Raw genomic sequence first — 21,831 nt, 5'->3', positions numbered from 1 at the left:
CTGGATTTTTAGATTTGTAGATTCTGAGGTCAAAGCTCCATGTTGATGGATGATTTGTTTGATTTTGATGATTTGTTTTTGCGTGTCCTATCCCTGCCCCTCCCCCAACTTTTTTTTTTTTGGTTTTCTCTTTTTCTTTTGCTCGTCTTTCTTTGCTAATCTCATAAACCATCCACAATTAGTCAGTCACCTGTTTGGCAGACTGTGAGAACTCAGGGAAAGGTGAGGGTGGATCCCTCTCCTTGACCCCCCCTTTTTTTTTTTTTTTATTGTTGTTTTTTTTTTCCCTCCTCCTGATTTAAATGCAGGACTCGCACGATTGCAAAAAAAGAAAAAAAAAAAAAAAAAAAAAGAGGGACAAAAAAAAAAGAAGCATAACTCTGAAACATTGACAGAGACCTGTGTTGCTTATTAACCTTTGGCTGTTACCTGGACCTTTGCATGAACCCTAAGATCTAGTCAGTAGCATTGGCTGTAAAAGGTTTGGTTAGCTCTTATGTTACATTTAAATGGTCTCTCGCCTGTACAGAGGCACATCTGGTTCACAGTTCTTTTTTTCTTTTATTTCCATGGTGTATTATTTTGACGGAGAATACTTGTTATCCAGTTGGCATCCAAACTGTACCATTTGTTGTCAACCCTGTTTTAGCGTAGTATTCTCCAGAGAGTATTAAAAAGCCAAATCTTTTCCTATTTTTGGTGAGATCCTTCTTTCTGTGTGTGTGTGTGTGTGTGTGTCTGTGTGTGTGTGTGTGTGTGTGTGTCTGTGTGTGTGTGTGTGTGTGTGTGTGTGTGTGTGTGTGTGTGTCTGTGTGTGTGTGTGTGTGTCTGTGTGTGTGTGTCTGTGTGTGTGTGTATGTGTGTGTGTGTGTGTGTGTGTTTTCCCGTTTTTTTCCTTTATATCCCCCCCTTTTCGATTTGTGGCATGGATACAGCAGTCTCAGGTTTGATGTGCTTCCAAATAGCTTCCGGAGCTCCTGTATGCAGCGTCCAAGGTCCTCCCTCAAGGAATATAACCGGAGACCTGGCCTGCTCCGAACTGCTTCCAGCCTTCCTTGTCCACATGCGGAATTCCAGGAAATGGCCCTCGCTTTGTTTATTCACATTCTCGTTTCCTTTCGGAATATCGTTCGTCAGAGGAGTCCTCGCTGTTCCTGGAGCAGAATTTCCCCCTCAGGTTGTCTTGAAAGGTGATAGCTCCCCTATTCAAATTGGAAAAAAGAGGGGGGGCAAGAGAGAGAGAGAGAGAGAGAGAGAGAGAGAGGGGGAGATGAATTAGAAGTAGAAGCCAATGGAGTTCCTTGCTGACATAGAGAAGCTGTAGAAATCTCTACTTCAGAAACCACCTCCAATGTTAAAAAAAACAAAACAAAAAACAGTTAAAATGAAACCTCTCCCTCCCCTCCTCAACCTCCTCTCACCTTCTACTTCAACGTTTGGGTAATGGAAATTAATATCGACCTTGAATTGGTTCCACATGTTGGCCTGAAATCCCCAGACGCCACTTCTGGTTCTCGTTCCATGTGTTGCCTGACCTTAAGCGCCGTGACCCGGAAGTGATGCCCCTCACTTCAGAGGGGCACTTGCGCGAGTTAGTGTTTCCTTACGAAAACAAGGCCGCGGTGGGCGAAACCCGAGCCGGACGCCATCATGGCTTTGCGTGTCTCTCCTTGAGGCGGATTACAAGTAACGGGGGAAACTGGAGATGATGGGGGGTGGGGGATGGAGGGGGGGGGGGGGGCAGCGTAGACATAAGCGTTCTGCCCCGTATTACCAAACTGCCAAGCCCGACTGGATAAGTCAAGGACTGAACGAGACAGAGGTAAGGTATCCCTTCGCTTGCTATCCCTCCCTTTTAGCCTGGAGCGCCGTCTTTTTTTTCCATGACCGCACATTCTTGAACCCCTTTTTCATTCGACAGGGTTTATCTCTGTAACTCGAGATTGAGGGACCACAGAGGAACGAGGCGAGTTTGGTATGTCGGGCCTTCCTGCGATTGGTGGATTAGGGCTCTGCCTTTCGTGTTTGTGTGCTCGGATTATGATTGGATGGTGGGGTTTTGAGTGACGGGCGGTCGCGTTGATCCCCCGGTGGGCGAAAGAATGAATGGCCTTAATTGCGTGTGCGCATGTTTTGTGTTTTGAGAGAGATAAGCTCAGAACGAACGAATGTTTGATCTGTTTTTGAGAGTCCTTTTGAAGTTCAGGCGTGTCGAAAATGGCAACGCTTCGGTTCCCCCGTCTTGGAGTTATCCTACGGTTGCAGTAACGTTTTCGCAGCCTCTTCGCTGCATGCTGAATGCCGCATGATGCTTGTCAGGTACGTGATTGAAGCGTGAGTGTTTGCACAGTTGGTTGGCGAAAGGTCATTGAGGTGAACCCAAGGAGTGTGGGGACAGTAAGGAGTTGACCTTCTCGGGCAGGGTTCTTTTGGATTAGGGGAGCCATGTCCGGGCTTTCCTGGATCTTTGTTAATGAACTGAACGAACTCAGGGTTTTCCATTCCGCCATGAACTTTGCGAGCAAGGATCAAGACAATAAAAAAAAAAAAAAAAAAAAGATTATATAAAGGTTGGTTATTTCAGAGGCAGTCAGAGGTTTTCTTAAACACCGACTGAAAGAAGCTTGATTTAGACATTGGTTTTAATGAAGTATAGGAGAAGAAAAATCGTCTTACATCTGTCCAAATGCTGACCTGCCCTTTTCAAACCAGTAAGCTGGAACGGACGTTCCGTTTGGTCATAGATCTGAAAACACATACGTAAGAATACGTGATTCAAGATGTTATAAATACAGAAGGTTAGACAGAAGGTGAGGGCCTGCTGTACCTTCTGCTTAGAAACACACACACACACACACACAGAGTTGTACTCCATCCCACTCACCCCCCCCCCCCTTCCTTGTATGTCTTTCTGAGATACTCAGTTGAACTACTGATCTAGGCTCGGCTTTTCCTAATCTAAACCATCCTGTTGACTCAAATTGTTACTGCTCCCAGATCAGATGGCAGTGCTCCCTGTCCTAGTCCGTTTGCAGGACCATTCTTGGACTCTGCCGCTGACCATTCTGGCGTTGCTCCGTGCGGGAGCGCTAGCTAGCGTTGGGCTAGTCTCTAATCGCATTCCAGCGGGCTGGGCAGCAGCTTGCCCCGCATTCCTGGGCTCTAGGGGCTTTCCAAGAGGAGAGTCGGAACGCCGGAGCGCATTCCGAGCGGCCTGGATCTTCAAAGCCGGGCGCCGACTTCAAAGGCTTCGCTGAGGGAAGGTGTTGATGACCGCTGTCCTCTCGTGGTTCGGATTTAGCCGCCTCCCGAACTCAAAAGAGCATCAGCGGCAGCGGCGGCGGCGGCAGTCCCTGAGATACTCTGGATCATTCTGTCGCTTTCTCTGGCCACGCAAGTCTCGTCCTCTTAACAGGCAAACGAACATGGGCTTTTGTTTGGTTTGTTTGTTTGGTATTTTTTGTGGAGTTTTTTTGTTTGTTTGTTTTGGGGGGTGGCGGGGGGTGGGGGGGTGGGGTGGTTGCTGGGCCTTCCTTGTGTGTTAGGGTTATGAGGTCAGTTATGAAGCAGATTCATCTGGTTGCAGCTGCAGCATTTTAAGCGGAGTGAGCGAAATTGTACCGTTCAGATGCGAGAGAAATCCATGCAGAAAAGTTTGCATTTTAGACAAAGTGTTCTTGCACGTAATTGAATTTGCGTGTAAACTTTTGCTCCTGTGAGCTCTTGCACATTGGCTCTTGGTCCTATCTTCCACCATGCATTTGAGCAAACACTTCTGCAGTGGGCAAGTGGAGAAACAATACGATTACCATGACCGCACACTCTACAGTGAGTCATATATGTGCTTTAGAAGACACGGGCGTCTTCTCTGAAACACCTCAGCAGTGATCATGTCCTGTACTGTGTTTGTACATTTATGTTAACCCCCAGTCTGATGTGACCGCATTTGAAAGTGACACTTTCGTACTCTCTGGCTCTCCGTCTCTCTCGCTCTCTCTCTCTCTCACACACGCACGCACGCACGCACACACACGCCATTGATGGTTTCACTCTCAGCTCATTGAAAGCTAATAGAGTTGCCAGCCCCACTTTTTCCCTCCGTCCCTCCCCTGGACAGTCTCAGTATAATAACGCCCCCCCCCCACCCCCCCACCCCCACCCCCGGGCCTCTGCCGTGCATATTTGAATATTTACATGATATTAAATATCCGCTCCAGGCGCACCCTACTAATGCCTGTATCGTGACACTTGTTTGCTTACGCTGTTGCCGTGACGACGGCGTTCGGAGTTGTAATGTATGTTCCCGAGAGTGGGGGGGGCAGCAAAGGCTTTTGGCTCTTTTAATCGTGGCAGCCCAGTTTGTCTCATCGCTAGCTGTTTGGAAGTCTGTGCGCGCACACACACACATAAGGATCTGAAGTCTGTCATGCTGTCCTTGAAAAGTTTTCCAAAAACTGATCAGAACACTTAACAACTTTTGCCTCGATATCTCTCTCAGTCTACGTACGGCTTAGCATACGTGAAACCAATACTTCTGTCAGTCGCCTAGAGTACTCACTCCTTGTTTAGTGTGTGTGTGTGTGTGTGTATGTGTGTGTGTTAATCCTTGCATCACAGTTATTCTGAATGGAAGCAGAGAGAGTTGTTGGAACGCCGTATAGCTTCAGGACATCTTCTGCAACAGTAGCTGCTGCCACTTTTTTTTTTTTTTTTTTTTTTTTCTTTTTTTTTTTTTTGTCGGGGAGACAAAGGAGAGGAAGTCTAGGGTATTGAAAAGGAACCGTGGGATTCTTTTATGAGATAATATTACTCCGTCAGCACAGGCCCCACCTGCAAGTCTCCCTTCAGCTGCTCCAGTGTAATTCTATCTCTCTCCCTCCCCCCCCCCCCCCCCTCTCTGTAAGGCTGCCATCCTCTTTGAAGTTATTTTGAGTGCATGGGAAAAAAAAGAAAAAGAAAAAAAAAAAAAAACGAAGGAGAAGCCAAACGAATAGAGCGTCTCGACGGACTCCTCCCTCTTCAGTTTCGCCTCATTCCTTCCATTAATCTTTTGGATTTGAGTTCGTTTTTTTTTTTTTTTTTGCTTTGTGTTAGATTTATTCCAAAAGCACCATTTATCACTGGTTTTGAAGTTGAGTGGGGAGGGGGGGGGCAAAGTCAGATAAAGACAAAGGAGGAGTGAAGTGGGGCAATCTGGTCTGTGCTCACTCATTCTCTCGTCTCATCTCTCTCTCTCTCTCTCTCTCTCTATCTCCCTCTCTCTCTCTCTAACTGTCTCTCTCTCTCTATCTCCCTCTCTCTATCTCTCTCTCTAACTCTCTCTCTCTCTCTCTCTCTCTCTCTGTTTTACTCCACCCCATACCTCTCACTTCTCGGCCTCTCATATGAAACATTTGAACTCAAATAGTGTGCGGGGGGGGGGGGGTGTTAGGCATTTGTACAACTCACAGCGAGAGGAAACTGGCACGACTAATGCCTGTAGCCTGTTCAACTCTCCTCGCTATGTGTGAGTGTACGTTCCACACTGTCCTCCCTGGCCCACCCCCCAACACACACACACACACACACACACATACACGCACACAACCGCCCACAGTTCTGTAGACAATGTATTTTTGGAGTTATGTTGGGGGGGGCAGCTGGTACGGGACGGTGGGTACATGCGGGTTAACCGAAAACATTCTTCACACGTTTGAAACACGATGACAATATCAGTCGTTGGTCTGTGGAGGCCTGGTGCGGAACGCTCTGGATGAGCGATGCGTGTCTACGTTCTTCCGCCACAGGAAGTTGTGAGGGGCCGTGGTGCGAGACCAACCCAGCGCCTGTGGATTAGTGGGCGGCTGAGTGAGAATGTAGTGAGTTGAAGCTATCAGCCCCCACCCCCCAGGTCGACCCATGTTTATCACCTGAAGCAACTGCCACACAGTCTGCTTCCTGCCCACTGGTGTTAGCTCTTAAACTGGTAGAACTGGCACTGGGACAAGAGAATTGGAACTGGGACTGGATGACCACTGGTCAGCGTGAACTCTAGCATTTCTGCTTTGGCCGTCGGCGGAATGACTTCTGGTTCCGATTCCGGAGGCAGGCCGGGAGCCGGGAGAACTTTGTTTCACGATAAGCGCCAGTTGCTGAGCGTCTTGACCGAATGCCGCACCTCTCCTGAAATCGAGGGACCCGCTGCCTCTTTCAGATCAATGATGGGGTGATTTACGTTGGGGTGATCGATGGGGTGATATACAGGACTTTGGCTTTGCTGTCATTTGCAACGACAGAAATCTTTCGGCCACTTTTTTTTGATGAAGAACCTTGAAATATACTGATGTTTAGATTTCTTGGACTCATTGTCCTGGAGACAAGCCTTAAATGAACTGTTTATAACAACTGTCGGTATATTGAGCATTTGACTTGATTCCTCTCCAGTCCACCTAACTGTCCACATTCACTCTCCTCTCCAGTCCACCTAACTGTCCACATTCACTCTCCTCTACAGTCCACCTAACTGTCCACATTCACTCTCCTCTACAGTCCACCTAACTGTCCACATTGACTCTCCTCTACAGTCCACCTAACTGTCCACATTCACTCTCCTCTACAGTCCACCTAACTGTCCACATTCACTCTCCACTACAGTCCACCTAACTGTCCACATTCACTCTCCTCTACAGTCCACCTAACTGTCCACATTGACTCTCCTCTACAGTCCACCTAACTGTCCACATTCACTCTCCTCTACAGTCCACCTAACTGTCCACATTCACTCTCCTCTACAGTCCACCTAACTGTCCACATTCACTCTCCTCTACAGTCCACCTAACTGTCCACATTGACTCTCCTCTACAGTCCACCTAACTGTCCACATTCACTCTCCTCTACAGTCCACCTAACTGTCCACATTCACTCTCTACAGTCCACCTAACTGTCCACATTCACTCTCTACAGTCCACCTAACTGTCCACATTGACTCTCCTCTACAGTCCACCTAACTGTCCACATTCACTCTCCTCTACAGTCCACCTAACTGTCCACATTCACTCTCCTCTACAGTCCACCTAACTGTCCACATTGACTCTCCTCTACAGTCCACCTAACTGTCCACATTCACTCTCTACAGTCCACCTAACTGTCCACATTCACTCTCTACAGTCCACCTAACTGTCCACATTCACTCTCCTCTACAGTCCACCTAACTGTCCACATTGACTCTCCTCTACAGTCCACCTAACTGTCCACATTCACTCTCTACAGTCCACCTAACTGTCCACATTCACTCTCCTCTACAGTCCACCTAACTGCCTGCTCTGGAGTAAAATATTCCGACTGTCTCTCTCTTTGCTTTGAGTGTTTTATGAATGGTGCGTGTGTGTATGCGTGTGTGTATGCATGTGTGTGCGCGCGTGTGTGTACGTGTGTGTGCTTGTGCGTGTGTGTGCGCGCGTGTGTGTGCCTGTGCGTATAAATATGGCGGGAGGTCTCAGTTTAAGAAGCAGCCCCATCATTGCAGCTGGTGTGTGTGTGCGAGCGTGTGTGCGTGCGCGCGTGCGTGTGTGTGCGTGTGTGCGTGTGTGTGCCTGCGTGCGTGTGTGTGCCTGCGTGCGTTTGTGTGTGTGTGTGTACACGCGTGTGTGTGCATGCGCAAGTGCGTGTGTGTGTGTGGTGAGACAGTGCACAGCCACTACGGTTCGCTTGAGAGGGTTTTGGACCTTGTTTTTGAAAAAGCTGCCCCCCCACCCCCCATCACACACACACACACACACAGCACTCCCCCCCCATGATCCATGGCTGAGGCCCAGCTCCTCTAAGTGGCCAAGGGCCCGGGGGGGCTCGCTCACGGCTTTGATCAAATACCCCCCACCCCCCCTCCATCCCACTGCGCCCCCTCCCCCTCTCCCCCTCCCTCTGGCAGGACAGTTTGTTATTCCAGGAAATCCTCAGAGCCCAGGGAGGGGAGGGGAGGTGGGTTAGGAGGAGAGGAGGGCTCTGGGTGACAGACCGTCCGATTCTGCTGGTTTCATACAATGTTTAGAGAGAGAGAAGAGAGAACACACGTTTTTCTTTTTTTCTTTCCTTTCTTTTTTTTTCTTTTTTTTTTTTTTAAGCCCAATCGGTGAGGGCTTTGGGGTTTTGGCACCCTGGGACTTTTCTTGGCGTGGATCAGTCGTGCTGCCTTGTGGGTGTGAAGAATATATTTGCACAGTGTCCGTTTTCTTTAGAATGTTTTTATTTCTCTCTCTCTCTCTCTCTCTCAGCCCCCCCCCCCCCCCCCCCCACCCCCCTCTCTTCAGTTCTGAGTTCCTGTGAAAAAAGGTGCTCACCTTTTGCCCTGGCATTGAACTTGTAACTGCGGCAAGAGGGAAAAAAAAGTTTCACGTTCTCTTTTCTGTGATAACACTGGAACTAGATTTCTGTGTGCATGTGTGTGTGCACGCACACGCACCCACACATGCATGCGCGCGTGTGTGTGTGTGTGTGTGTGTGTGTGTGTGTGTGTGTGTGTGTGTGTGTGTGTGTGTGTGTGTGCGTGCGTGTGTGTGCGTGCGCGTGCGCGTGCGTGTGTGTGTGTGTGCATGTGTGTGTGTGTGTGCATGTGTGTGTGTGCGTGCGTGTGTGTGTGTGTGTGTGTGTGTGTGTGTGTGTGTGTGTGTGTGTGTGTGTTGGGACACAGTTGCTTCGGGCTTCTCTGGAGCTCTGTGATTGTTGTTGCTGAAACTGATACGGGCCTTGACCTCCATGCTTTTCTCATGGCGGAGAATGTCATCTGTTCTGTGCCCTCTGCTATTGGAAAAGGGCCACCGCAAATCCTGTGCTATTCTCTCTCTCTCTCTCTCTCTCTCTCTCTCTCTCTATCTCCATCTTTCTCTCTGTGTGACCATGTCCTACGGTTCAAAAGTTGTGATGATTTCTCTTGAGCTCCAAACAGCGTCTTTTTAGCACACTGGAAGTCTGCAGGCTTTGACAGATTATACAGGGACTTTTTGCCTAAAAACTACAGCTAAGGAAAAAATGTAGGCCTCATCCCTCTCTCTCCATCTCTCTCTCTCTCTCTCTTTCTTTCTCTCTCTTTCCCTACTCTCTCTCTCTCTCTCAGTATCACTTACTGTCTTTCAAAGCGGCCGTTTGTGACGTAGACCCCAGAGGCTGCTGGAGGCCCGTTTGTTCGCTGCGTCCCTGAGGCTGGGCTGCATGAGGAGAGACTCTGTCTTCTCCAAGACCTCACGTTGCCTTTGTGCTTTGGAGATGCTGAATTGTAAGTTTGGGATAAACAAACTGTAATGTGTATGTGTGTGGGTGTATTTGTGTTTGGATGTCTTGAAACACACAACCGAAGCGTTTCAACGCTGTGCTTAAAAGACATTTTCCTCTGCCTTCAAAGCGCACGAGCGCTGTGTAAACTCAGTGAAGTAGCTTTGGCATTGCTCAAGAGGAAGCTGTCCCTCCTCGCTTAGGCATTTTTTTATTCCCCCACTGGACCCTGCCGCACACACACGCACACACACTCAGTTTCACACACACGTAAACTCACTCTCACACAGACCCACACACGCACACACAGTCTCACACATACACACACACACACACTCACTCACTCTTACACAAACACACAGACTCACACACATGCACACTCATTCTTTCTCACACTCACTCTCTATTTCTCTCTCACACACACACACACACACACGCACATGCCCTCTTCTCTTCTTTTTTTCCCCAGATCACAGGGGTTCTTCAGAATCCCCCCGTCAAGCTTTCACAAACAGGGCCAACGCAGCACGCTGCACTGTGGACAAAAACTGTGGGGAGCGATTGAAGATTTTTTTTTTTTTTTTTTTGGGGTGGAGAGGGTGGTAGAGGGGGAGTGGTCGAGCTCGGTAACCAGGGGCGATGCTGGTGAGGGGCTGAAGGAGTTGTTGTTGTTGAATGATCAAAGGCAGAGGGAATTGTGTCACTGAATGGACCAGGGAGTGGTGTGACTCGAATTTTGATTTCTCCTTTGAGTCGGAGAAAACTGGAGGAGGGTTTTCCACAAGTACGCCTGTTTTGATCCCATTACAGACCCAAATCAGGTCAGTCTTGTGTGTGTGTGTGTGTGAGCAAAAAACCACTCCTTTTATTTCTCATCTCTCGACAGCTTAGACAAAAATCTGCATCTTTCAACAGTGCGAGAAACGTTGAGCGTAGGAACATTCAACAAAAGAGAGAGCTGCCCCCCCCCCCCCCCATCCTCTCCGTACACACACACACACACACACACACACACACACCCCAGATCTTAAATTTTCATTGGCTGTTTCTCAATGCCAGAGACAAACAAACAAATAAAAAAAAAAAAGCTCTCAGTTCTTGGCAGTAGTCCACTCTCCATGTATAGAGAGAAAGACAGAGAGAGAAAGAAAGAAAGAAAGAAAGCAAGCGTTTTTTTTTGGCTACCTCTATTGAAATGTAATTCACCGCATTGTGTGTTTCAGGCCTACTGTAACGGTGAGCTTGGCGGATTTTACTTTTCATAGAGGTGTTTTTTGGATGTTTTTTTGGGGGGGGGGGGGTGCAGTTTGATTGACAGGGTAGAGTTCATATCACCGCCTGTCGGCTGCGAAAGGAGATACCCATGTGAAAGGCTCCGTTCCCCAAGGGCATGCTGGGTAACGGAGAGAGGGGGAGAGAGAGAGAGAGGGAAGAAGGGATAGGGCGGAACAAGGGACACCTCTAGCGGTCACCGTGGAGACACCACGTGAACCACAGCCTCAGAACCTTCCGGCATCCCATAAGGCCATGTGGCAGGGCACCCAGCCACTTGTGGGGCCGACTAGGGAAAGCCTTTGGGGCCCTAAAGGGAGGTGGTGTGTTTGTGTTTGTGAGAGTGTGTGTGTGTGTGTGTGTGTGTGTATCCCTTCAAAACCCATTCCAATATGATCTTGATCCAAGTTTTGGTCTTCTTTTCCCTGACTAAACATTAGTCTCTCCAACCAACCAGCCACTACAAGACTTAGGAAGCGATAGCTGACCACCAAAAGCAGCAGTGACAATAGGGAGAAAAACCACGTCCAAACTCTGTCTTTAGAGTGTTGTAAGAGGAACACAATGGGTCAGTGTTTGTCAAAGTTAGGGGCGCAAAAGCAAAGCTCCACGTCTCTTTTTTTTTGGGGGGGGGGGTTTGTGTTTTGTTTTTGCTCTAAACCAGAGGTCATTTCTGTTTACCACCTTTTCCACTTCTCACTGGCCAAAGACGTGGCTGTAATGTTTGTCTTTCCTTACCACACCTTTTGGATTGCCCAGTCACCCCCCCCCCCCCCTATGAAAACCACGTTTGGAGAAGGCAGTCATAGTAATCATTGAGGCACATCGGTCCTCTTGAGTTTCAAACTCCTTTTTTTGTGCGTGTGTGTGTGTGTGTGTTTGGGTGTGTCTGTGTCTGTATTTTTGTTTGTGTGTACGTGTGCATGCATGCGTGTGTGTGTGTGTGTGCGTGTTTGGGTCTGTGTGCTTGTGTATGTGTGTGTTTGATTGTGTGTGTATGTGTGCATGTGTGTGTACGTGTGTGTGCGTGCGCATGCATGGATGCGTGTGTGCGTGTTTTGGTCTGTGTGTGTGTGCGTGTTTTGGTCTGTGTGTGCATGTTTGAGTCTGTGCATGTGTGTGTGCATGTTTGTGTGTGTGTGTGTATGTGTGTGCTCCTTTGGGTCTGTGTGTGTGTGTGTGTGTGTGTGTGTGTGTGTGTGTGTGTGTGTGTGTGTGTGTGCGTGCGTGTTTGGGTCTGTGTGTGTGCGTGTTTAGGTCTGTGTGTGTGTGTGTGCATGTCTGGGTCTGTGTGTGCATGTCTGGGTCTGTGTGCATGTTTGGGTCTGTGTGTGCGTGTGTGTGCGTGTTTGGGTATGTGTGTGTGTGTGTGCGTGTGTTTGGGTCTGTGTGTGTGCGTGTGCATGTTTGGGTCTGTGTGTGTGCGTGTGTGTGTGTGCGCGTGTGTGTGTGCGCGTGTGTGTGTGTGTGGCTCTGTGTGTGCGTGTGTGTGCATGTTTGGGTCTGTGTGTGTGTGTGTGTGTGTGTGTGTGTGTGTGTGTGCATGTTTGGGTCTGTGTGTGCGTGTGTGTGTGTGCGTGTTTGGCTCTGTGTGTGCGTGTGTGTGCGTGTTTGGGTCTGTGTGTGCGTGTGTGTGCATGTTTGGGTCTGTGTGTGCGTGTTTGGCTCTGTGTGTGCGTGTGTGTGCGTGTTTGGGTCTGTGTGTGCGTGTTTGGCTCTGTGTGTGCGTGTGTGTGCGTGTTTGGGTCTGTGTGTGCGTGTTTGGGTCTGTGTGTGCGTGTTTGGGTCTGTGTGTGTGTGTGTGCGTGTTTGGGTCTGTGTGTGCGTGTTTGGCTCTGTGTGTGCGTGTGTGTGCGTGTTTGGGTCTGTGTGTGCGTGTTTGGGTCTGTGTGTGCGTGTTTGGGTCTGTGTGTGCGTGTTTGGGTCTGTGTGTGCGTGCGTGAGAGACCTGTAGTAAGGAGAGAGAGAGAGAGATTAGAGAAGGACGAGAGAGACGGAGAGAGCAGTGATGGAGAGAGAACGAGACAACTCCCCTCAGACCCCGTCAGGTCTGAAGCTCTTCGAGAGCAAACCCTCTCAAATTAACATCTAAATGATATTGGATTAAAGTCCCCTGCCCACCCTTGGGTTCCACTGTGTAACATCCTGTTCATCCCATTTCACACGTACGCTCTGAATATTGAATGCACCCACCCCCCCTGGATTCAGAGAGGGAAATAATTCAGCTCTGTGCCACACTGGAACCGAATGATTCAATATGTAAAACAGTCACCCTGGTTCATATTTATTGATACAGTATCAGTGACCGTTGCATTGACCTTTGCGTAGCTACTGGTAGCATTTAATTTCGCATATTGCTAGTCATAGCTGTGTGCACATTAATGCTAGAATTAATTGGAGAACAGATGGAACCGAACATGGGGTAATTTGAAGTCGCTCGTGTACACATTCTACTGATCGAGGATTCCAAGAGAGCTGTTTCTTGCTTTAAATAGACTTACTACAATATAAACACAATGGGATCCAACTGGCACCCATTCAAGTTCCTCGTCATAAATGGTTTGTCTGTAATCTGTCGAATAAGTAAATGAACTCATGATCAAACAGTACGTCGCCTGTCAATGAACTGTGTATGTCTCTTAAGAAATTTCAACGTGGGGGTGTAGATTTCGTTCCTGGTTGGCCCCAAAGGGGAAGAAGATGAAGAAGAGAACAGGTTTGTCACAGAGGAACCAAAGGAAACAGTGTGGCAGCTCCAGTCAGACTCGCTCACTTTAAGGTAGCTGCCTGGGCGGGAGATTTCTTCTTTGGAGGTTTGGATGTTCCTGGTTGGTCCAGCTTAACCCTTTGCCCAATGAAGGAGAGGACATGCTCTTGAGAGCCATCTCAATTGGCCATCTAAATGTGCTGGATCAGGGGTCAGGGGTCAGGGGTCAGGACAGGCTGAGGGGGGCTATCTGAGGTCATCCTCGGGCCCATAGACCCTTGGGGAGGTATTCGGGAGCTCGTAAAGCTGCTTTTTCGTGGAGCGGTAGGGCGATTGTGTGGTCACTAAGCTAATAGGATAAATTACCACGGGTCAGATTAGCAATTTATAATGCTAATACGAGATTGGATTGGTTTCTATGGTCACATGTGTGAAGAGATATGGCAAAAGTTTAGATACCAGTATGCTTTCAGTTGGCCTAATCCAATTCTTGTGTGAAACTTGTGTGTATGCCTCTGTGTGTATGCGTGTGCGTGTGTGTGTGTGCGTGTGTGTGCGTGTGCGTGCGTGCGTGCGTGCGTGTGCGTGCGTGTGTATGCGTGTTTGTGTGTGTGTGTGTGCGTGTGTGTGTGCGTGTGTGTGTGCGTGTGTGTGTTTGACTTTTATTGATCTAATGTTTTGTCTGTGCTTTTCGTGTAAGATCTTCTTCTTAAGACGGCCAGTCCTCTACACAGCCGTAATCATGACAACAAAAACAGGACTTGTCTGTTTTTGATTTTTTTATTTTTTTTTTTTTATTTTTTTTTTTTTTATAAAGCTATTAAAGCAATAAACCGCGGTCCTCCAACAGTGCTAGGCGTCATGCAGATGTTGTGTAATCGAAGCTTGTAATCTTTGAACTATTTTTCAGTGCTTTAAGAGAGTTCAGAGTTGCCTCATTCAGCCAAGAGTCAAATTCGGTGAATCTTTAAGGGTGACTCACGGCCTGGATTCTTAAACGGATTTGCAGTACTCTGCATGTAGTGCCGTCAGGGAAACGGCGAAAAACATCGCCGATACATTCCAAGCGCTTGACCACGTCAGCGTGGACATTTCATCGAGTGTTCTGAAGCGGCAGTGCGCTGGTGATCAGCATTAAAAAAGAAAAAAAAACAAAACGACAACAACGAAAAACACGAAATGGAAAAAAATATTCATCCCTGTGTTGTAATTACCCCCTGTACTGAATGTGGGGGTGTACTGAATGTGGGGGTGTACTGAATGTGGGGGTTTTACTGAATGTGGGGGTTTTACTGAATGTGGGGGTGTACTGAATGTGGGGGTGTACTGAATGTGGGGTTACTGAATGAGTCAGCGTTTTGTCATGTCCTCTAGCATAGCACTACAGCTAATCTTCTCATTAGATGTCCTCTGAGACTGTGCCAGTCTTAAGAATCGAAACCCAGGCTGGGAGAGTTGTTGACCTCGACGCTACCCAACGTATTCCAGAATGATCTGAGAGCAGAAATGATCTGAATGAAATGTGTGAATGAATTGAATGGAATTGCCTGTCTTCCTCAACTAACCATGCTATACATCTCCATACAATTTTAACATATGGCAAGTTGTTAGCCATTAGTGAGCTATAATGGAACTAGCATTAAACTGAAGTGACGCACTGTGGGGTTTTGGTTCATAATACACTCCATCCCTTTAAATGAAAAGTAAATGAACTTGATGCATCTGAAGGAGGTTTGCCTGTATGACAGTGATCGAATGTTGTGTGTCTGTCGTTGGCTTGTGTGTAATTAGGAATTGGTGCCTTTATTGAGCCGCTCTCTCTCTCTCTCTTGTTTGTAGATGCACCCGTTGGGATTATGTAACAACAACGATGAAGAGGACCTGTATGAGTACGGCTGGGTCGGGGTGGTTAAACTGGAACAGCCAGAGCTGGATCCCAGCTGTCTCACCGTTCTGGGAAAGGTAAGGAAGTCCTTCTCCCTCGCAATTTGTTTTTTTTTTTCCTTATAGCGGCGGTCCCGAACCACTTACTTACACAGTTAAAAGCCAGGAAACCTTTAAATCCCATTGTTAGACTGGAGAAGGAGGATTGGTTCTCTGATGGACGCCATGGTTACTATGAGGTCAGGGGCACTCAGGCAGTCTCTGATTACTCATCATTAATATTCTGGAGTGTAGCCTTTATTTGTTTGGAAGTAGCTTACCGTTAAACTCTGGGAAGTTAGGGGTGTGTGTGTGTGTGTTTTTAAGTAGCTTCCTGCTATATTCTCAGTAAGTGTTGTGGTGATCTAGTGTCGAGATGGTTTTATCACCTCTCAGAACAAATCGCTGTTTTAGAGGTTTCTGCAGGACGTCATCTCTCGTCGTCGCTAGGACATTAATTCTCCTGAGAGGGAACGTCGAGTTCTATTGTTGTAGAAATAGGAAAAACCCCCTCATCCGCCTGTGTCCGCGTTCTCCGTCCACTTAGGTGGCACGGAAGCATTCTATCATTCTCCGATGGAGAGGGCTTAATGGAATATGCCTTTTGTGTCCGCTCAAGTGATCCGGGGCTCCTCTGTTCTCCCCTATGTCTTCTGACAGAAAAGGGGCATCCATTCATAATTTAAAACACCTTGGATGTGTGTGAAGAAGTGTGCGTGTGTGTCTGTATGTTTGTGTGTCTGTGCATTTGTGTGTGTGTGTGTAACAGTGTTATATTAATAGTGTTCTGTTTCAAACCGCCACTTGACGTGCATACACACAGCCTCGGCGGAACGAAAGGAGAATCTAGTTCCCGGCATCCCCGCGTTCCGGTCCGGCCCAGACGTCTCTGGGATCTCACCCCTCGGGAAAGCGAAAGATCGGAATTCTGCACGTTACAATGCGGATTCGGTTCATCGAAAAACTTCACAGAAACCGATGTCTCCCGTCATCTTCCTTCCCCTGACCTGGAATAACGTTTGACAATGATCTTGTTTACAGCAACAGTTGGCTCATTAGTGGATTGTGTTAAAAAAAAAAAAAAAAAAAAAGAAAAGAAAAAGAATGAGTGAATGAGAGAGGATGAAAGAGTGAAAGGAAGGAGAGAAAAACACCCGCGTCTGCTGTCATCTGAGGACACAGTGCTATAATTAGGGAGGAAAGCCCATTGTCGTTCTGTTACCGGCACGGCTCGGTCGGGATTCGAAACGCAGCTGGGGGTCGGTGGACCGCCCCCCCCTCCTCTCCCCCCATCGTCCCCCTTCCAGGCCGGAAAAGAACCCGCGCTCCCTCTCCCTCGGGGGCGGCCAGTGCCCAACCTCACCCTGCTGTGCCATCCTTCTGTTTTTCACCCGCTCCTCTGATGCCAGCCTCTCTCTGACCCTGAGCTGAACTCTGTATCTCACACATCAACCCACTGTACTCCCCCAACCCCAGCGCCCGCACCCCCCCCCCACCGCGCCACACTCCACACTCCACACTGGGGTTTGCCACTGGTCAAATCAGCACGCCTGGAGGAGGAAGCATAGAGCTTTGGTCTGAGGGGACCAGACACTGAAGGCAAAAGGAGACTTTGCGTTTACACACAGAGATCTTTCCTCTTTGAAGCTTTAATCCTTTGTAAGTTTTGTGAGTTAGGGGGTTTTATTTAAATTTTCTTAAGCCTCTGATCGGCTGTTGTTGTTGACAATGCATGCACTGGCCATTTGAAATGATCAAAAGCGTAAGTTGATTCGAAAACACTTGCAGTTTTTTTTATAGCTTGTATTCCAATACAGATTCACGTTAAGATTAGGGGAAAAAAAAAACAGCCCAAGTGAAAGAAGTAGGAAAAGTTCCCAGAAAGAGAGAAAAGTGTCAGAATGGGGCCATCGTGAGGACATGTGTGTGTAGATGCTGTCTCTGTGTGGAGGTGAAGGGCTGTTTGCGGTTAACTGGGATCAGACAGGTCGCTGTAGTGCCAGTCTGCCTTGCTTTGACTGGGGCCTCTGCTCTGACACATATATGTACACAGTTTTTTCCTCCGTTTCCTGTGTGGAGTTCCTCTGAGAGCTAGAGCGCCGCTAAACCTGTTTCAATGCTATGTCCTGTTCGCTCTCTACGCTGCAGAGGAAGTGTGTGTGTGTGTGTCTGTGTGTGTGTGTTTGCTTCATGGTTTTAGCTCTGTTAAGCTGCCTGTGATGTTCTGTCAACTAAAACGTCTAGTGAAAGCTTGTGCTAAATGAATAAATGTAATTTTGTGGGAGACAGAAAGTTGGGCTTCTGTAAATGTGTTTCCATAACAACGCTCTGAAGTTCTGCTGCAGGTCTATGACTGACCATTCTAAAAGACACCGAAAAGAAGAGCTTAAAATGTGCATTTGAAATGGATCAAAAACCGGTCTGGTTTAGAATGAATTTTTTTTTTTTTTGAGTAATTAATTTATATCTTGAGTACTTTCACAACACCTCAACTCCGTTGTTTCAACGAGACCAACCATGGTGAAATTCCACCAACTTCTAATCTGCTTCAGCTCTAAGGCTATTGTTATTATTATTATTATTATTATTATTATTGTTATTGTTATTGTTGTTGTTGTTGTCGTTGTGATTTTCTGTTAATGTAAGACTCTGTGTGGTGTGGTTTTAGCCGTCTGTGTCTGTCTCCGTGGGTGGACACTGAGCAGGAGGAGGTTGGGTTAAGGGGTGTGATTTTTGGCTGCCCAACGAGAACGTGAAATCCCTGCTTGGCTCGGGAGGGTGGGGGGTTGTGGGGTGGGCTAGCTGTGGGGGGGGGGGGGGGCTTCAGCCTCTTTGTCGTTGGTCAGCATGATATCTGGTCTTTGAAAGGCTGTGGGTGGGGCCCTCTGACACACTGAGGGCCTGGTGAACGGGTCTGTTCAGCTTTTATCTTCACCGCGCTGCTTGGCACCCGCATTACATCAGCTCTCATGGGGAGAGGAGGGTGTGTGTGTGTGTGTGTGTGTGTGTCTGTCTGTGTGTGTGTGTGTGTGTGTGTGTGTGTGCCTGTGTCTGCGTCTGCGTCTGTGTGAGTGTGTGTGTATATGCGTGTGTCTGTATCTGTGTGTGTGTGTGCGTGCCTGTGTCTGTATGCATGTGTCTGTATGCGTGTGTCTGTGTCTGTGTGCATGTTTTTGTGTGTATGTTTTTGTGTGTGTAGGTGTGTATATGTGTGTGTGAGTGTGTGTGTGTGTGTTTGTGTGGATGTATAGGGGTGTAGTTGGGAGGAGTGCATGTCTCTTTTTTTTTTTTTTTTGGTCCCTCCTCCTCCTCTTTGGCCGCTGGGTCTAGTGGGCACCGGCGCTGTGTTTTTTTGGCATGGATTCTACGCCTGAGTTGGTGTAGGCTGCTTGGTTTCCTGGCTTGGCTTGGCTGACAGAAGAGATGCTTGTCATGGGTGGAAAGGAGTGGTGTCTGTATCCACTGTGTGTCTGTGGGTGTGCGCGTCTGTGTGTTGGTTTCTGTGTGTCTGTGGGTGTGCGCGTCTGTGTGTTGGTTTCTGTGTGTCTGTGGGTGTGCGCGTCTGTGTGTTGGTTTCTGTGTGTCTGTGGGTGTGCGCGTCTGTGTGTTGGTTTCTGTGTGTCTGTGGGTGTGCGCGTCTGTGTGTTGGTTTCTGTGTGTATGTCTACGTGTGTGTGTCTGTGTGTTGGTTTCTTTGTGTATGTGTCTGTGTGTATGCTTGTGCATGTGTGTCTGTGTGTGTGTGTGTGTGTGTGTGTGTGTGTGTGTGTGTCTGCTTGCATGCATGTGTGTGATTGTAGTTTGTTTCCGATGGGTCTTGCACTCTTGAGACATGTCTAACTGTCTAGCTGTTGTCCCGAACGTTTGGTCTGACACCTGTTCCTATAGCAGAGACCTACGCGGATCCACACCAGATCCTTCTCAGATTCAGACCAAACCCTACTCAGATTCAGATCAGAGACCTACGCGGATCCACACCAGATCCTTCTCAGATTCAGACCAAACCCTACTCCGATTCAGATCAGAGACCTACTCGGATCCAGATCAGCATTCTCTCTTCCTGCATAATCTGTTCAGTAGTTTAAATGTTCTTTTCACAAGCTGGTCCATGCTCAGAATTGGACAAACACGCAGGCCTTGTACATTCAGAACTTTAATTCTCTGTGGGGAGTGTAGCTCTGCTCACAGACACTTGTTTGAAAATCAGCTTCCTTATGCACCGAGTCTTATATTATATACACTAGTTTTTTTGATGACTTGAATGGTGTTGATTGTTACTCATCTTGCCCCCACCTGCGTGTGTGTTGGTGTGTGTAAATGTGTGCATGTTAGTGCATGTGTATTAGAGAGTGTGTGTGTGTGTTTCAGTCTTTCTTTTTTTATCCTCTGTCCCATTGTTTGACTGTCTGGATGAGATTAAGCAGAAAAGCCAAGGAGACGATGAGAGGAGCTTTGATAAAATGTTTCTGTTGGATTTGTTTGATGTCAGTCAGTCAGCCAGCCAGCCTGTGAAATTTCCAGACTCCTCGCTAGAGCTCCTGATGTCTGTGGGGTGGGGGGGGGGGGTGGGGGGGTGGGGGCATGCAAGGAGTCCAGTATTCCCACCCACCTACCTCTTTTAACGAATTATCGACCTCTGTATAAAGACCCCACTGATTTCAAAGACTTAATTGCTTGAATTAAAGTGATTGATGGCTTTCAGTTGGAATCACAGCTTTCCACAGGCCTACTGAGGGGAGTGTGTCCATTCACTGATGCATAAATATGAGTAAATATAATGATTTTGCAAAGTGTTTTTTTTTTGTTGTTGTTCTTGTTGTTTTTGTTGCTGTTGTTTGTTTGTTTGTTTGTTTTTTGTACCTCATCTGATGTTGTTGCTGTTTGGCAGGCTGTCAGAATAACTTGTGCATTGTATCTTGTTTGTGGGTGTGTTTGTATTGGTCTGTGTGTTTGTATTTGTGTGTGAGTGTGTCTTGGATGGTAGGTTTTGTTTTTTAATAGGTCTTTCCTCTGTAGTAAAATTGTCCAAACAGGACTTTGGAAAGGCTGTGGTCTTCATTAGAGTGCGTAAGGCCTCTTTGCATAAATGTTCTTTAAAAAATGATTTAAATAAAGAGCCGCCTCGGCTCAGCTTTCAAACTGTGAGAGTTAGAAAACTAGCGTGAAGATATGTTACAGTTAAATCTAAATTTAAATCACTTATATGTACATCTCTATAACTGATTTTTTTTCTTTCTTTTTTCTTTTTTTTTTTTTTTTTTACATAAGGGATTTTTTTTCTTCTTTTTCTTCTTCTTTGATCACACCAAGAATTTACATACACGCTGTCCCAGCCTCCGTCATATCAGCCCGACGCTGTCTCATGCAGCGGAAGAGCTCAAAGAGAGAGAGAGAGAGAGAGTGAGTGAGTGTGATAGAGAGCGAGAGAGTGAGTGAGTGAGTGTGATAGAGAGAGAGAGAGAGAGAGAGAGAGAGAGTGAGTGAGTGTGATAGAGAGAGAGAGAGTGAGTGAGTGTGATAGAGAGAGAGAGAGAGAGTGAGTGAGTGAGTGTGATAGAGAGAGAGAGAGAGAGAGAGAGAGAGAGTGAGTGAGTGTGATAGAGAGAGAGAGAGAGAGAGAGTGAGTGAGTGTGAGAGAGAGAGAGAGAGAGAGAGAGAGTGAGTGAGTGTGATAGAGAGAGAGAGAGAGAGAGAGAGAGTGAGTGAGTGTGAGAGAGAGAGAGAGAGAGTGAGTGAGTGAGTGAGTGTGATAGAGAGAGAGAGAGAGATAGAGAGAAGGAGGAGAAGGAGGAGACGGGAGGGGGGAACGGCAGGAGAGAGGGAAGAGAAGACGACAAAAAGAGAGAGAAAGTGTTTTTGAGGCCAGAAGCACTGAGGGGCCAGTGCCTTGGGTTTCCCTTTCATGTTTCTGTGTGTGTGTGTGTGTGTGTGTGTGTGTGTGTGTGTGTGTGTGTGTGTGTGTGTGTGTGTGTACGTGCTCTCCTTGGTCTGTCCTCTCTCTGATATTATCTTTGAGGATTTTCACCGCAAATGGTGTCAAAGGTTCTTTCCAACCATGCCGAGCCTCCTTTCTCCGTAGGACCGCGTTTTTCTTTTTTCTTTCTTCTTTCTTCTTTTTTTGGGGGGGGGGGTTCACACAGCTCTCTGAGTATGAAATCGCCGCCGCGGAAACCCACTGAGTGTGTTGCTATGGCCACTGAGAAGCTGGTTGTGTCATGTGGCTCAAAGTGAAGCCGGCCCCCGGCGGAATTACCCAGCCTTCAATGGGAAGCAAAATGACCATTATTAAACTTCACAGCATAGGCCCCTGTTTAGAGAGAGAGAAGAAAAGAGGGTAAGAAGAAGGGTGGGGGGGGTGAGACCTAAGACAAGAGAGGGAGGAAGGAAGAGATTGTGAGAGAGAGAGAGAGAGAGAGAGAGAGAGGTTGGTGGGGGAAATGCCAAGGACACCAATGTGTGTGTGTGGGGGGGGGGAAGCTTTTTCAAAGTTCAAAGAATTAAAAAAAGGGAAAAAAGTACTTTTTTTTTTGTCCTTTTATGTTGTTTTTGGAAGGGAAAAAAATCAAAGCATTTCTGTGAGTGATTTGAAGGGTTTTTTTTTTTTTTCCTCTGTTGACTTTCAAATGAATGGGTAAAATACTGCAGCCTTACATTTTTGTCTGCCTGCTTTTAGGATGTTGCGGTGA

At 47.5% G+C, this 21,831-nt stretch overlaps 1 protein-coding gene across 2 annotated transcripts in view; it reads left to right on the top strand.

Annotated features, from left to right (window-relative positions):
- The window catches only part of znrf3 (zinc and ring finger 3), a 63,539-nt gene that overhangs the window by 23,037 nt on the left and 18,671 nt on the right, over positions 1-21,831 (top strand). For both annotated transcript variants that reach the window (XM_030791476.1, XM_030791475.1), the window contains exon 2: positions 15,062-15,184. In XM_030791476.1, coding sequence (XP_030647336.1) covers positions 15,062-15,184 — 123 coding nt within the window. The remainder of the gene's footprint in view (positions 1-15,061; positions 15,185-21,831) is intronic.

The sequence above is a fragment of the Chanos chanos genome, chromosome 14, assembly GCF_902362185.1.
Source record: "Chanos chanos chromosome 14, fChaCha1.1, whole genome shotgun sequence".
NCBI classification, from domain to species: Eukaryota; Metazoa; Chordata; class Actinopteri; order Gonorynchiformes; family Chanidae; genus Chanos; species Chanos chanos.
This window is presented reverse-complemented; position numbering and strand designations above follow the sequence as displayed.